The 17,067-nt window shown below is 40.2% G+C and overlaps 4 protein-coding genes across 4 annotated transcripts; 3 read left to right on the plus strand and 1 right to left on the minus strand.

Annotated features, from left to right (window-relative positions):
• Window positions 1-3,018: 3,018 nt before the first annotated feature.
• Window positions 3,019-5,573, plus strand: LOC134193549 (PWWP domain-containing protein 2A-like). The gene is made up of 2 exons (XM_062662374.1): window positions 3,019-3,230; window positions 3,735-5,573. Exons 1-2 carry the CDS (start codon window positions 3,103-3,105, stop codon window positions 5,410-5,412), a joined length of 1,806 nt encoding a protein of 601 aa, XP_062518358.1. The 5' UTR covers window positions 3,019-3,102; the 3' UTR covers window positions 5,413-5,573.
• A 333-nt stretch (window positions 5,574-5,906) lies between these two features.
• Window positions 5,907-10,077, minus strand: LOC134193548 (glycine--tRNA ligase-like). The gene is made up of 17 exons (XM_062662373.1): window positions 9,942-10,077; window positions 9,787-9,888; window positions 9,192-9,291; window positions 8,991-9,132; window positions 8,704-8,792; window positions 8,479-8,555; window positions 8,275-8,420; window positions 8,050-8,199; window positions 7,824-7,986; window positions 7,598-7,762; window positions 7,429-7,537; window positions 7,165-7,309; window positions 7,010-7,095; window positions 6,833-6,942; window positions 6,677-6,770; window positions 6,420-6,610; window positions 5,907-6,344 (listed from the first exon to the last, which is right to left on the minus strand). Exons 1-17 carry the CDS (start codon window positions 10,074-10,076, stop codon window positions 6,237-6,239), a joined length of 2,112 nt encoding a protein of 703 aa, XP_062518357.1. The 5' UTR covers window position 10,077; the 3' UTR covers window positions 5,907-6,236.
• A 35-nt stretch (window positions 10,078-10,112) lies between these two features.
• Window positions 10,113-12,843, plus strand: LOC134193268 (beta-1,4-glucuronyltransferase 1-like). Its single transcript, XM_062662089.1, has 7 exons — window positions 10,113-10,332; window positions 10,907-11,120; window positions 11,210-11,439; window positions 11,615-11,777; window positions 11,845-12,010; window positions 12,254-12,374; window positions 12,438-12,843. The coding sequence occupies exons 1-7, from the start codon at window positions 10,117-10,119 to the stop codon at window positions 12,654-12,656; spliced, it is 1,329 nt and encodes a 442-aa protein (XP_062518073.1). The 5' UTR covers window positions 10,113-10,116; the 3' UTR covers window positions 12,657-12,843.
• Window positions 12,844-13,554: 711 nt separating this feature from the next.
• Window positions 13,555-17,013, plus strand: LOC134193032 (uncharacterized). Its single transcript, XM_062661814.1, has 7 exons — window positions 13,555-13,788; window positions 13,851-13,983; window positions 14,314-14,502; window positions 14,688-14,859; window positions 14,922-15,004; window positions 15,283-15,850; window positions 16,072-17,013. Exons 1-7 carry the CDS (start codon window positions 13,562-13,564, stop codon window positions 16,827-16,829), a joined length of 2,130 nt encoding a protein of 709 aa, XP_062517798.1. The 5' UTR covers window positions 13,555-13,561; the 3' UTR covers window positions 16,830-17,013.
• The last annotated feature ends 54 nt before the right edge of the window (window positions 17,014-17,067 follow it).

Consider the following 17,067-nt stretch of genomic DNA (forward strand, 5'->3'; position numbering starts at 1 on the left):
TCTGCGCTAATCGACTATATATACGGCCGTTGGGTCGGTCATAGAACGATTGCTATACCCTTAGCCCGGAAATCCGAGCCTCGGGTAATGAAATCTTTCTCAACTATTAATTGATTGGTTAACGCACAATCTGGCGCTGCTGTGCGGTACGCGTCAAACGCTTGGCATAGCAAAGTTAGACTCTAGCTAAAACAACCCAAAAAATGCTAGCTATTCGTACAGTGCATGGAGTCGTTGCACATGGCTGGGCATGCATGTATATAAAAATTTGCACTGATCTAGATGTGACTGTGAAAAATGAACGAAGCAACTAGCTCCCTTTCTCGTTTGTTTACGTAACTAAGTAGTACGAGTTGGCTGTTGAGAGTAATTAGACATGTATGCACGTGATCCGCCCATCCACCACGCGCATGCAGATATCGCACAACGGAACCGTATAGTCGTGACGTTATCTAGCGACTACAAAGTAAGACAAAACATTTTCCTACTACTATTTCCATTTTCTCTATTTCTCTACTTACCAAACGTAGAATGGCGTTGTTCCAGAAGGGTAGAAAAATGCGAGTGATTGTAGAAGAAGCTCTACCAGACATAGTCGTTGTGTCGACGAAACTAGGAGAAAGAACGTTGCGTGGCGTCCTTCTCGACTCTACACTAAGGTAAAGCGATCGTTTCGTGTCGATCTAAATTTACTACAGTACTTGCGTTCTGCAACTCTCGGCATGTTCCCACGGTGAGGTCTAGACTAATTGGCAGGAAGCAACAGACGACTTCCACCTCAGTATCATGCGATAATACACATGCACATAATAAGATAGGCACATAGAATGCTTTAGTAAATACGGATACATACATATGGTGCAGTAGTCGATACAAAAATCTGGGCCATAGCACGTGACTCGTTTTAAAAGCTGCACAATTTGTGTGACTCGTCCATACATGAAGTTCTGATGCCTGCAAGACGAGGAACTGCAGCTGTACTAATCGAACTTAGGTAAGCTGCTTTTACATTGCAACAAAACCGACAGAGCTGTAGCATGCAACAAGATCAACAACGAGAGGCTGCATGTGCATGTCTATTTTGATCTAGAAAAACAAGTCTCACGCTTAGCATATGAGTCACTTGTCGTAAGATAGAAGTTTAAGGCATGCAGATACTTTCCATAGTTTGCCTTACAAAGTAAATGGCATTTGATATGGAAGGGATTGGTACGAAGCCTTCGATTCTATTGACCCCAAACAGCAATGTTAGGAATTAAAATAAATATTTACACGATCGGTTGCTATTTACAAATACTTTAGTCTAATTGTTACTAATCTAATCTAATAGTTACTAAATATCAAGAGTGTTCGAATGGTTAAACGTAACTGTTGAGCAAGTTTCTAATACAAAGTGCCAAACTCTACTATCCGTAATACAGTTATAATATTAATTTTGTTATAACAATTATCTGAAACCATGCAGTAATGTTGTGCGTCTATGTTAGCAAGGATAGCATTGTTACTGCTCATGTTATGCAATAACATGAATGATTTATTGCAATTCACAACATCAAATAAAAATCATTATTGTTTGCCAAAGTTACTTTTACAGCTTGAGCCTAATTTGTTCGTCTGCGTGTGTTACGTGGGCGCGTTTGAGAGCAAAACTATTCTTTAATTTCCTCACATTTATAATACATCAACTTTTCAAATATGTCAATCGAATTTCACAAACAACGGTAATTTTGTTACTGCCGTATTTCGTTTGTTCTGACCGCTACCCGATGCCCAAAAACGCATACTATTAATGATTTAGCTCGTAGTGTAGCGAAAGCCGGAAAGGCTGAGTCTCCATTAAGTAATGGAAACTACATGCGACTTAGTAATTTCTATGAATTGCGTTAGACAGGATGCGTTTGAGAGTCTTCGAGGAAGCCAATTGGCAGAGTACCAAGAATAAACGCGCAGCTTCTTCGCATTTCAAACACAAACTGACATCAATTAATTAATTAAGCGTTGCTGAGTGTCTGCTTGCATGTCATCCTCTAGATACACACCCACTCATTGTTTTCTCTCTTGCATTTCTACCTGCTTCCCCTATCCCGTCTCTACATAGCTACACGCATTCCCACTGTCTTACGAAGTACCTTTACACCTTTGTCCACATGTTATTCTTATCCGTATTATAAAAAGCTACAATGTGTGTTTTAGATTGCCAAATTTAACCCAAAATACTGTTATATCTACTTGTTGTATATTATAGCAATTGTCTAACACCTATATGTTCATATACTTCAGTAACTATATATAGCATTGTTCGTAATGGTTTGCTAACTGTATTGAACTAAAGCCAAACAACACTTTACGTCTAAAGGTTGAGCCTAATTGTTTCGTCACTGCATCGGTGTGATAGGTGAACGCGTCTCTAAAGATAGCACTACCCAACTGCATGTCCAGATGACATTAGATCTTGATCGTCTTTTCTCTTAGTTTTGCATACAAAATGACGGATTTTTACTCTAAATATTGTCTACGATCTGACATCAACACGTGAACAACAGTATTGAAACAGCAGACCTAGAGGTAGAGGGTCAAAGTGTAGCGGAAATCTCTCCATGGACAAATGGAGAAAACCTTTGCTTTTCCAGGAATTGCGCTAGAGACGGAACGCACTTGAGAGCCTTCCAGTAAATCAATTGGCAGAGAAACAATAATGAATGTATAGAGAAACGTACATTTTGTAGTCCGATTACAGAAGAGACTTTGTACCGGTAACACAAACCGACGTCAAACGATATCGCTCTAGAGAACTCGAGAAAATGCGTTGGCCAATTAGAAAGCGTTTTCGTGCATCTCATCGTATACACATCCATCCATTTATGCATTCTCTCTTTTCTTGCGCGCATCTCTGACCTGTTTCTCGTAATCTCTCCATGTCATACGCCCTTCACCAATAATCATCTTTTGTTGGGAGGTAACATGACACGCAACCACGTTACGCTCACGTGATCCGCCCACGGCGGAAACAGCACCACACCGTCTTTGGTAGAGTCATCGGTGACGCACGAGTGAGGCAACATATCGCTCCTTCTTTCCATTCCTCCACTACCAGACGTCGTTATGTCAGCCTTTCAAAAGGGAAATCAATTGCCTGTCGTTGTGGAAGAGGCTTCAGCAGACATAGTCGTCGTGTCGATCAAGACAGAAGGAAGAACTTTCCGTGGAGTTCTTCTAGACTCGACATTCAGGTTCACCATTTTGTCTACGCGTAAAGTTCTAGATAACGTTTCACTACGTGTTGCTGGCTTTAAGCCGAAAATGAGGCAGGCATGCAGATCGGTAGAGAGCGTTTCGAGTTAGGGTGTCGCTTCAGTGAAAGTGAGCTAAGCGTGGAGTAAATTGGAACCAACCATCGAATAGCTAGCAAACCCACTTTCGAGTTTAGACGTAACTAGAGAGCAATTTGTCACTTTGTGTCGTTTCAAGTGTCCGACATGTTTATCTAGCGGACTCGTCGCCGAGCCTCTGAGCGTCAGTTTATCGTCTAGAATAGTATCATTGGTTAGTCGTGCAAGATTGGGCTGTCCTACTGTACGTACCCTAGTTTCTGTTTCTGATACGTGAGGCTATGACGTCATCGTCATGTGAATGTCTGATGTCACCTCTAATTGCAACCTATTATTATGGTCCTATATAGTGTAGATGTCGGATAGTTAATTCTGAATAATTATAACTTTATTCTCTTGATGCAGGACAAGTGAAAGTGAAAAGAAACAAGGTATATTCGAAACTTTATCTCTTCCAAGCAAAGAAATGCAACCGGTAAGAACATCGACGATAACAAGAGACGCTCTCCCTCATATCAACACTTACAAATCGCCTTTCAAAGACAAACGAGCGATACACAAAAGGATTTCGTCAAATATAAAAGAGAAGAGAAGACAACAAAAGGGAGAAAAGAAGAGGAAACTACGCCAATCATCAACTCATCTAGATCAGATGTCAAGCTGTGACGTCGACCAAGAAATGTTAGACAAAAACAAACGACGACAATCAGACGGTTACGACGGACTCAATGCAAAAGGTGAGACGGTCGACGACGGTTGCACTTCGACTGGCACCGAAATGGTGAACGCAACGAAAAAAATTGCATCATGTACGTATCCCCCTCCTCATTCCGATTGCTATCGGTCGCAATCCGAGAGACAAGTTTCTATGTACACTATGATACAACCGACTCCGTCAATACCACCATTCGCTTACCCATATTTGGGATGCATTGCTCCATCACAATCACCGACATTTCCTCATCCGGGATTCAACCACTTATCAAACTTCATGACATACGGGATATGGAATACCAATCACCAAATGACTACGGAAATCAACCCAGTTTTTCAAGATAAAATAACATCACCGGTTGAATACCAGGGAGACCATCAAAATAGTGTTGCTCCACACATTGCCGGAGAGTTTTGTCGTGACGAACATTACCCGCCATCACCAAACTCTTTGCATCAACTAGACCGTCCACCGTCGATCGACACGCCAACAGACAGCTGTAATGATTCCGACGAAGAACAACGTCATCAAACAGACGGAGATTTAGAACAAAGAATGTCGATTCGTGTGGACAAAAATACAGACGAAATTCAATCATTCATTCCCGATCCATCAGACGACGAAACAAGCTGTCGTTCACAATCCTTACAACAAGAAGAAAACAAGTCAAACAGCAAGAGTGAAACCAAATTAAAACAAAAATGTATTGAAACGAGAAAGGCGCATCAACGACGCAGATTGTCATCAAAAGGGACAAAGAAAAACATTTCCACGAGATTGACGCCAAAAATGAAGAAAAGGAAAAAACCAATTGCACAAACGAAACGTTTAGTACGAGCGCGAAGAGGTACTGCTACTACAGAAGAAGACGCGGCTCTATTTGAAGCTCTCTGGATATCAAAACAAGAACAAACCTTCGACAAGAAACAGACAGTCAAACCATCTCTTCGACCTCCAGTCGCAGCCGCAAGAAAAAGGCGCGTCTACGGTAATCCAGAATTTTTCTACTCGCCTCGTCCTTCTAGCAGTCGCAGCAAGTGCGCCAACGACGACGTCCCTCGATACAAAATCGACGACATCGTGTGGGCAAAACTAGTCAGTCGGCCTTGGTGGCCGGCAAAGGTGCTTTCATTCAGCAAAGATGATGGTCGCCGCATGTACGACGTGTCGGTGCAATGGCTGGGCAAGAGCTCGAATTGTACCGACGTGCTGCCGTCGTCTTTGATTTGTCCGTTTTCGAAAAATTTCGACGAGCATTATCTGCCCGAGAAGACGAAGAGCACGTACGTTAAGGCGGTCGAAGAGGCCTTACAAAAGTCGGGATTAGAGGCTAGTCGCTTTACACGTTTACCCGATCAATGCCATTAAGATTTGACACGTGACCAGATGAAGACGTCAGGTAGATCTAATTTAAATGAGAAACTTCGTTTTGATGATATATAAATGTTTATTGCAAAAAAGCAAATATCAAACATTGGATTTGTTTAGAAAACCAATAAATATAGCTTTCTTATTTCCTAAACTTCCAATTAATCGATATGAGCGTTCCTAACGCACGTTACAATAAGTAACTAAACACCATATCTTTGCCAGTCATTCAAAACATCCCTGAAAACCTTGAAGAGAAACTTCAACAACTCTGCACGGATGCCTGACATTCCGTAACAAATCTTGAAACCGACTGCCATGAACTTGCACAACACCAACTACCACTGAACAAAATTCCAAGAGTCATCTATGTAATTTTTGGTGTATACAAAATGAATTTACGCATGCCCAGACTCAATTAGCTCACATCAACAAAGCAACCCTAGTGCAGTAGAAATCGATCCTCAGATCCTCAACCTATTCTAAACATCATTAGCCCCGCGACACTACAATACTATTGTGATAGATCTAAAAAATTATCATCATCACTGATAGAGTTGAAAACGGATACAGTCAGAATACTTAAAAAGTGGTTGGCATGCATGAAAGTCAAACGCCATTGCAATATCATTTGAATTTCATGTGTCTAACAGTATGAATGTTTCACACTTAATTAATTAATCCACAATTACCACAACAACAAACGACAAGAAAGACATACAGGTAGTCAACGTTAGACGTAGAGTTACCTCCCAAAATCACTCTAAATATGCACTAGAGACTACAAAAACCACATCACCGCTTGCGTTTGTCATGAAACTCGATTAAATAGTCGTTTCTTGAGCTGTAAACTCCGGAAAACGCGTCTGTACATCACTCCACGTCAGAGCACCACGAGACAGTTGACTAACAAGCTCCGGCAGTTCAGAGATCTGAAACAAAATGGCACCCAATAGACATCACATCCACTACCGTCGCACAATAAAATACAAACAAGCATGCGCTACCTCTACTCGTATTTGCTTCATGCTATCACGCTCCCTTAGTGTAGCAGTCGAAGGAGATTTCCTCACTGTGTCGAAGTCAACGGTGATACCAAATGGTATGCCAATCTCATCCGTCCGTGCGTATCTCCGACCAATAGATCCACTGCCGTCATCAACCTTGTGCGACACGTCCAATCTAGTCAGAGCATCGGCTACGTCAAAACCAAACAACTTTCAAAACACACAAATACCACAATAGAACACACAAACGCACGTACAAATATTTTTAACTGAGGGAATGAAATCTAAGTGGCTGCTCAGTGGTAGCACTGAACACTTGACAGGAGCAATAACAGCAGGTAGAGACAGCCACTAGAGAAACAATAAACGGTTCTAGAACTGTAACAGAGATGAAATAGAATAAGAAAAAATACGGATCGCTGTTCATCTCCTTCTCGAACGCGATAATTATGCTCTAAAATTGCATACATTATTCGACCGATCCCAAAGGATGGTTCGATCACACCAGGCACGACATCAACGGCTACACAAGTAATAATAACATGGCAATGGACTTAGTCTAGAAGAATAAAAAACAAGAAGCGGCTAACTGTGAACTTTCTTCTGATATCTCTGAACTTTAATCATATTGGATTCTAATTGAAATGACTTGCCATCGACACTTAGATCATACCTCCTGCAAAAAAACACCACAATTTCACATCATCCTTAGAAGTAAGGTACACTTCAATACAAACTCGCTGACCCATTCTCCTTCATAGAGTCTTCAAGTTGCCTCACTTCGTCCGGAGTCAACCCGCTGAGCTTTTCCATTATGACTTTGGCATCTTTTTTGAAAGTTTTACCAACTGCTCCTTTTTCTGGAACCGCTTCAACAACTTCAACTACTTTGTGCAATTAGTCAAGACAAACAAACCACGTGACACTACATCCAGAAACTGTCTCTTGTTGCATGTCGCTACATTACAGTCACGTGCACAACAAGCACTGACCATTACAAGAATGGATATCGGTTCTTTCAGATCTTTCTTTGCTACCAATGCAGCACCGGTTGCTTTCATGTGACAAGACAAATCGTAGCAAGATCGATCGGCACAGCCTATGCATTCAACCCAACCCTAGACACACAAACAATAATCAAGACAAGCATACAACACCGTCGACAAAAAACTATTTACATAAGAAGTTTGACATTCGGCATCCCAGCAGTCACACGCGTAGTGAGCCATTTCATTGGACATGTGCTGTCGAAATCGAAATTTGTCGGGATGAATACCGATCTTGGTCATGAATAAATAGATTCGACCTAGGAAATATCCTAACGTGCTATTACACACAAGACCCTAACAACAAAAACCAAAAATAATGTATGTTAGGAAGAGACATCATCACGGTTGCACATACCGATTCAACTGCCGTTCGTAGAGTCAGTAGTTGTGCTGGTTGCCCATCTAATTGGTTGCAAGCCGAATAAAAGAGTGCCTTCACGTCTGCAACAGAGTCGAACTTTGGGCACTCCTTGTGATCGGGATCAACAAAATGTTCAATTTCAGCCAGTGTAAATTCTCTACAAATACAATGTAAACACCAATCATACAAGTAAGCATACAACTTAACCAATTTCGCATACCTGACTCGAAGTAGTCCAGACCGAGGAGAAATCTCGTTTCGAAATGCGGGTCCAATTTGAGCAGCAGCAAATGGAAGTTTGCCGTTATTGTATTGTAAAAGCCGGTGGAAATTGACAAATATTCCCTGTGCAGTTTCAGGGCGAAGAAATCTTACACACAAATTACAGCCAAGTTAGAGATGGATTAACGCCAGTGACCAAGCAATTACATGTAATCCTACTCACCCGGGCAATACACCACTAGGACCGACAGAAGTCTGAAACATGAGGTTAAATGGAATAGGAGGAGATATGTCGTTTCCTGTGATTGGTGACTTCACGTTGTACTTGGATAGCATACTACCCAGTTCCTCCTTACCATAATTATCAGTCTAAACAGAAACCCTCCTTCCCACACCCATACTTCAAAAGCAGACACGTAAACATTACCTGTGATGCAACTGATATATACTCTTCCTTCTTTGCTAGATCAACCTTAGGGTCAGATGCAAGTTTCTCTAAGTGACCTACAAACCATGAAACGTGACAAAACTGGGTCACAATTAAATTTAAGTGTTGTGCACAAGTTTGTCCTAACCAATGATTCACTCTATTTAACAAGTCTTACTTATTTGTACACGTGACCAGATACAAAGTACTAACAATAACATATACCTTCTAGCAAATGATCGGCTCGAAAGCATTCTCCAGTTTTTAGATCTTTTACCATAAAATCTGCGAATCTCTCTACATGACCAGATGCTCTGTACAGCACAAACAATATAATAATTATTCATTGGCAATCCACCACCAATTCTAGATAATTATAAAACACTGTCTGACTGTCCAACGAGTAACCAATTTTTGTACACAAATAACATGCTATGACACATTATTCTATACAACTGTGGACGACAAGCAAAATCTAATGCAAGAATGCAAACACACACTATAGCACTCACTGTAGCACAGGTTCTGGTGTGAGCGAAGTCGAGTCTATTTCAAGCATTTGTTCCTCAAGCACAAAATGCGATCGCCAAAACGACAGAAGGTTTGCTTTCATGGCACAACCGGTGGGACCAAAATCATACAACCCGGCAACACCTGCATCCCATAAAAATCGATCATCGCCAAGTTCTCGATCACACACAGTACGTACACACCTCCATAGATCGAAAACGCAGGTGCATAAAAGAATCGTCGCTTGACCAAGTCCTCCAATCCCGGGCGATTAAAAGCCCCTTTCGGCACCATACTCTTTTCCTGAAAACACATCAAAGTATTATAACTTCAAATTGCTGCCAATTAGTTAATATTAATAAGTTCCTTTAGTACAGAGCGGTAACGTAACCTCCTTTGCAAATCCCTGGATCCTCACTGTATAGTGACTCTACACTAGATGTTGTATTATTGGAGCATGTCACAAAAAATCAAAGATGCGAGTCTAGTGGTCGACTATCAAAGTAGATGCTCTGGTGTATACTTGCCTATGACAGAGAGGCACTAGCCCTAATGTAAAAAATGCCTGGTACTTCACGCAACAGACAGTTCGAGGCTCTAGCATACAACTCAATCTGACAACATCCGGGACCACCTCCTCTACTTCCTACCTCTGGCTACGTACGGCCCTGGACTACTAACAACGATGAAGGAACATTTTGCATACAATATTCTGAACAATCTGTTGCAACAAAACACCTTTTGCTGCATACTTAACACCCAACGCGTTGGGTTGACAAACACAAGACACCTTCTGACCTTGTCTTCCAAAGCCTTCTTTCTAGCTTTCAGCTCAGAGACAGCCCTTTGGACGTCCTGCTCGGGAGCTTTGTCTTCCTTCAATTTTCTTACCAGATCTCCCTGTAAATGATCAGGGAATTAAAAAATGAACGAGATCTCACTGCAACACTTACCTGCCGTTTGACTGCCTCGCGTAGCGGCTGTAGAACGTCGCCCTCATTGCTCATGATGGAAAAAATTCGCCTGGAAGAGATGGCCAGCCGTAGAGATGGAACAAAAGAACTGGAACGCAGCCACGTGACAATCATTAATATCTACGAGTTTATCAAGTCACGCGACTTGAAAACAATGCGGAGAAACTCGATTATTCGAAGAATTGGACGATGCACGACTGCTATAATTATTCTTGCGCTTGTTATTTTGGTTCTGCAAGTCTACAATCTTTTTCTGCTGTACAAAATGGAGAGCAGAGAGTTTGCATCGGATGCTCGTGGAGAGAGTCAGTCAATGTTCAAATGGCCCTGGATTTTATGGGAAACCAGCGACGATTTTAAAAATCCGAAAGTAAGATATAAAAAATATTGAAATTGAAATTTTAATCTTTTTAGAACTTGTTTGTTTACAATAATTATCTTATATAATAATAAATAAATAAATATAAAATAGTAATAAATATAATTTAGGTTGTGAAGAAATGTTACAAATTTGTAAATTTGGGCAATAATTAATTTACATGTGGATCACATCTCGGGTGGACAGTACCAGTGGCTAAGTTACAAGTAAACAAAACTATTCTAAACACAGTAACATATTTTAATTAATTTCTTGGTTAATTTTAATACGTGTATATAGCTTTATTGATTATTGTTATCTTATTAAGTTATTAACTTGTTAAGTCTAATGATTTCTGTAAACACTGCAATGTGAGGTTGAAATCGAAATTTTGCACACACACACACACACACACACACACACACACACACACACACACACACACACACACACACACACACACACACACACACACACACACACACACAATGCTAAATGTTGAGATAGCTATGTGGTACCTATTTTATTAATTAATTGATTAATTAATTAATTAATTAATACATTTTATGTTAAACTTCTGTTGCAGATTCAATTGAAGCTTGGTACTCCTGTGGGATTGTTCAATGCCCTTCCTGATGACAAGAGTGGACAATACAAGATCAGACACTTCTATGTCAGACCCGAACACAATTCCGCAATCTCGTCCGATCGTGACGTCACACTGATTACTCAATGCTCTGCAAACAACCTTCATCATCTGATACTAATGGCCAATCGGTGGCAAGGACCGATGTCAATAGGTAACAGTTGTTGATAAGATTGTCAGTGACTGACTGTCTGCCTACAGAGACTGTGTATGCATGCTGTTGACTTGATTTTATTGATCTAGCTGTGTTCGTTCCTGGCCATTTTGCGCACCTTTCTCACCGCTTTGTTTACGAGCTACGAGAATGCAGTCCTACACTAAAAGCGAATGCATCTTTCCACATGGTGTACCCAAAAGCTCATCTTCCCTCTGACAGCGAGTTTATGTATGTGCCGCTGAATCACCACTTGCCTTGTGAAGTTATACAGAAAAAAGCCAAGACGATCCCAGGCATGAACTATGCATTGATGCAGGTAATGCAAATGCATTGCATGTGATTCAATACATTGTTGGTTGTAAATAGTTTGATTCTACTGATTGTATGTATTAATGGGTAATTTTTAATAAATATTTTGTATAGACTAAAGGGTATCATATCAGTGTTTATGGCAATTTCATTTCGCTTGATGTATTGGTGGTAATGTGTAGATGCCCTACCCTAATAACTTGCTGCGAAACGTTGCGAGAAAACACGTTGCATCACAATTCATATTTCTGGTTGATATCGACACGATTCCTAGTCAAGGACTTCGTGCTCAATACAACAGCTTTGCGGCAGCATTTCACTTGTTTGAACCGGCATATGCTCGTGGTACAGTACACCAATACTGTATATGCCTTTATTATTCTTATATCTTTACTGTGTGTTTTGAATGCAGAAGCTGTTGTTTATGTTGTTCCAGTATTTGAGATGCAGCATGGCAAGCCACCTCCAGCAACAAAAAGCAAACTTTTGGAAGCTGTCAGGTCTGGGCTTGCACGTCAGTTTTATGTGAGTCGTTGCTTCAAATGCCACAGTCCTACTGACTATGCCAAGTGGCTGAGGTAGGTTGGTATTACTTCAAAATCTAGCTTGCACAAAATGGGATGCTACAAACGTCTTTACTTATTATTTAAATAAATTAATTGTATGCAAATTATTTATTTATTTATTATTTATTTATTATTTATTTATTGTTATTAATAATTTATTTAATTATACTATTGTATATTATTATTTTGTAGTTAAGAGCTGGTAATACTTGTCAGCCATGTAAAGATGTAAGTTTAGAATTTGTTCGTATGTAGTTTTGATTCTGCTCAAAACTCAGTACTTCGACCACTGTATATGGTTGAATGGCATGATGCTTACGAGCCATTCTATATCGGCAGAAACACCGTACCTCTATATGACGAACGATTTAAACAGGTTAGTCACGTGACTAATGCCGATGCACTCCAAAACCTCACAGTCTGTTTCTTCATGTGTTAGTATGGATTCAACAGGATCAGCCAGGTGTGTGAAACAAACATGGCTGGATATCAGTTTGCTGTACTGGATCATGCATTTCTGGTGCACGAGGGGTTCAAAATGAAGGACGAATTTCATGCCTCCAAAGATGCCGAAAACGCAAGAAATCGCGAGCTCTATAAGAAATTCAAACACGACATGAGACTGAAGTATCCAAACTCAAAGAGATCGTGCGATTAACTTTGCATGGTATTGTTGTTGTGGGTGTTGCACGACTTGCTATCAGTTGGTAGATTTTCTGACTTCATAACAATAGGTGAACACAGGTGAGTAACTCGCTGCTTTAGAAAATCGAAGTTTATATATTGTATAGTTCGTCATATTGGCTTTTAGCAGACAGAGCTTGTTTTTAGAAAGTTTTGCTTTATTGATGTATAATATATCAAGAGAGGCTTTACTAAAAATTATCTCTTGCCTTGTTGTGTTATCAGGGCTGCAGGTGGTCCTACAGTGTGGAGCCAAATGAGGGTGTAGGATTGAGACATTCAATGCCTGAAGCCAAATGTGAATGTAAACTCCAGATTCTAACGATCCTTGATATCGTATAGTAATATAACATATACATACGAATTTGTGTTAATTAATTAACTTAATTAATTTGCTTTGGCGAACAACAGGCTAATCAGCTATTCTACAATATCAAGGAATCTGGACTCTACATATTCATATTGGCCTCCGAAGCAGTGTGGTCTGCCCCTGTGGCCACAAAAGTTTTAGTATCAGTCTGGCAAGCAAGGACAACAGAAGAAAATCATACAAAAGGAGTAAAGTTTTGAAGTCTCTTGGACATTAAATTTCTCTGGAGCCAAATTTGGCTCCATTGCCTTGGTAACATTGTTACAGCCCTGCTAGGCAATTACTAAGCCATATGAGGCAATATGATACCTTATATAGGTATAACTACTCAAAAGAAAGCATAGAAAGTAGGGAGAAAGATGCGTACGTGGACAATGGATGGAAAAGATTTTCATACAGCAAAATGCTTAGTAAACCTAGCTGCGTACTTAAGCTCATAGATTTGCGTGTACAATACTGATAATACCACTCCTACACGCAGTACTGCTCACGTGCAGTTAAGTGTTGAGATGACTCTCTCTTCGTTTGCTATCTTGTGTTGTGTTGTCGCTGCTGTGCGGCCTCTTCCTCAGCCGTCTGTCACTGTCGACTGGAGCCATCATCTCATCACCAGTAAGACGACCACCACTCTGCAAGTCGTTGTCAACCCTCTTCTGGAGCGAAAATCGCCCGTTCATGATCAGATCTTCGAGAGTCTTGCCAATCTAGAAGCAGACTACGTTCGCTACGTGCCGTGGTAACCCTTTTCACAGCATTTTTAATGTTTTTATATTGATTTTCTGGTTGCATTGAATCTAGGCTGCCATATCCTCGACTTGGAGTTGCTGAACTGGAGCCACCGTCTAGTCAGTGGTTGTGCACTCAGTTGCAAGGACAATCTCCTAACAATTGGAATGCTTCTCTAACTTGTCAACAGGGAACAATTGATAAAGTACTTACTGTCATGTGCATAACCTATGGTGGTCAAGCAAAACAACCGAGAGACAAAATTAGGCACAAGCACACCAATATATTCAAGACACTTAAATTTTAATTCAGCAGACAGATTTTAATCAACACACACACACACACACACACACACACACACACACACACACACACACTCACACACACACACACACACACACACACACACACACACACACACACACACACACACACACACACACACACACACACACACACACACACACACTCACACCACAAACCAACAGACAATACGCAATCTGTTATGTCTACAACCTAAATCTTGCTTTCTTAGGTTCACTTTGCCAGCTATGGAACTCCGACAGGTAGCTGTGGCAACTTTACAATGGGAAAGTGCCATGCTGACAACACATCCAGCGTAGTGACAAAACTCTGTACTGGCAAGCAGATGTGCATCATTCCAGTAAACAGTCAAACATTCGGAGACCCTTGCTCAAATGTTGTCAAACAATTTGCAGTTCAGGTACAAATTTAGTCCTTATGGTATTTCATTTTTGCATGTAGTCTACTCACAATAATAATATTTGTATTATTTATTAATTATTTATTTATATATTTGTTATTTATTTATTTACTTATTTGTTATTTATTTATTTATTTATTTATTTATTTATTTATTTATGCGTGTAAGATTGTTTATTGTCACAGGTCACTTGTAGCATACCTCAAAACCATACATACTGGGATTTCTCGCTTCTCGATCCAATGATGGAAGACCTAATGAATGCCACAAAAAATCACACAGCTATAATAAACTTCTCGACAATACCTGACTGGCTGTATAAGACGTCGTCGCGTATCCCATATCCAGACAACCCTGGTAAGAATGACTAGAACTGTGTGTTACTACACAACAAATTGTTACTTTGAAAATGTGGTTAGATAGAGTGGATTGGTCGTATACACAAGGAAGTGAACTCGTTGACCCAACTGGAAAGGATCTTGGTGACTACTATGGTCGACTTGTAAGGGTCATTCAGTAATGGTGCATTCACATAAGACAAATAGAAACAGACACGTTCAAGAGTGCGAGTGCACACACACACACACACACACACACACACACACACACACACACACACACACACACACACACACACACACACACACACACACACACACACACACACACACACACACACACACACACACACACACACACACACAAACACACGAGCAAACAAGTCCACATGCTATAGACTCATAAAGGTGTCATTCCACATTGTCTTCTCATTGTTTGCAGGTAGCCTGGTACACTAAAGGTGGTTTTATTGATGAATATGGAGTAAAGCATACATCTGGGTACAGCTTCAATATTTCGTACTGGGAATGTCTCAACGAGGTAGAAAGTGAACATCACAATACTCCAGAATCATATACAATGAGATACGATGAAATGGTCACTGGAATTCGAAAAATTGCTGATCCAGAACACAAAATCACGTTTGTTGGTCTTGCCCTGGGAGGTCATAGTCACTATGACTACTACAGTTACTTTCTCAATAAATCAAACCATCAGCCGGAAATTCCACTTGATTTCATGAGTTACCACTTCTACAGTAGTACACACAGTAGGACAGATCCCAATGCGTTTGAAGCATTTTTTCCATCAGCTGACGGCTTCATCAATGATGTGAAGAAAATTGAAGGCATAAGAAAGAGTCTCTCACCAAAAACAAGGACCACTGTAGATGAGATCGGTGTGATTCTGCCAGGTGATAATAATCCAAAAGCTGACATGTTTCCTCTCATTTATTGGAATGCTGCGGGTGCAATGTATGCCTACATATTCGGAAACCTTGCTTTGCAAGGTAGGTTGGCACTCGCTCACTAGTCAGTAATATATTAATTAATATTAATTAAATATTATTAAACTACCTCAGTGTCACTGACATAACTCATTTTGTTCCATGCTGCATTACATTTTAACCTTTAAATATTTTTAAACTTTAGTTTATAAATTTTAACATTAAATTTTTAAAAATTTAAATTTAAAAATTATTAATAAAAATTGAATACGTTTTCTTTACAGGAATTGATGTATTGGGACAGAGTCAGTTGGTTGGTTACCCAGAATTGCCCCACCTTGGCTTGGATCCTCAGTTTCCAAGTGTCGCTCTACTCAACTGGACAAATGGCATTGGTAATGCACGTTATTGGGTCCTGCACATGCTTATCCACAATTTCCAGCCAGGAGATATTCTTGTCGAGACCACATTAAATGGCAACACCGAAGCAGCCAATCCATTCTGTGGCAAAATAATTAATCTCCAAAATCTAAGTCTCGAGTGTGATGATCAAGATGCTACTATCTCTAAGATTGACTTTGCCTCTTATGGGACACCCACGGGTGCCTGTGGAAAATACACTATTGGACAATGTAATGCCAAAAACTCCACAGACATTGTAACAAAGTATTGCATTGGAAAGAAGACATGCATGATTCCAGCCACCACAGAAGAGTTTGGAGATCCGTGTTATGGAACAGTGAAGTATTTGGTTGTACAAGCCGAGTGTTCGAAAGGAGGGGGGATGCAGCCTAGTGTCACTCCTGGTTGGTTTTCACAGGGATTCATCGATGTCAAAACGAACAGCAAGAAACTATTGGTCATCAACAAGGAATTCAACACAAAAATGATGATGTTGCCTCCTGATGCCATTGGTGGAGACTTTGTCTATGTTGATGGATCAACAACAGGTCAAGAGAAGACAATGAGTAGAAAGTTAGATCCAAAAGACCCACATCTCCTCCTTCTGCCTTACTCTGTTGGTGTTATCCATTATCCGTGAACAACTGCATGTTGACTCGTATTGTTTACAATCGGCCTCCATTTGTCATTTATATTCAACTTCGTGATAATTCCCTACCCAGTACCACTCCATGTGTTTCTACTCAAGGACAAACTAGAATTGACTTTCCTTCATGATAAAAATTTATCTCATTAGATGGTGTCAATTCATGTCACAATTTAAAATCAAAAATTTCTCATCTAAAAATTAAATATATAATAATTAAATATGATAATTA

The sequence above is a fragment of the Corticium candelabrum genome, chromosome 17 (assembly GCF_963422355.1).
Source record: "Corticium candelabrum chromosome 17, ooCorCand1.1, whole genome shotgun sequence".
NCBI classification, from domain to species: Eukaryota; Metazoa; Porifera; class Homoscleromorpha; order Homosclerophorida; family Plakinidae; genus Corticium; species Corticium candelabrum.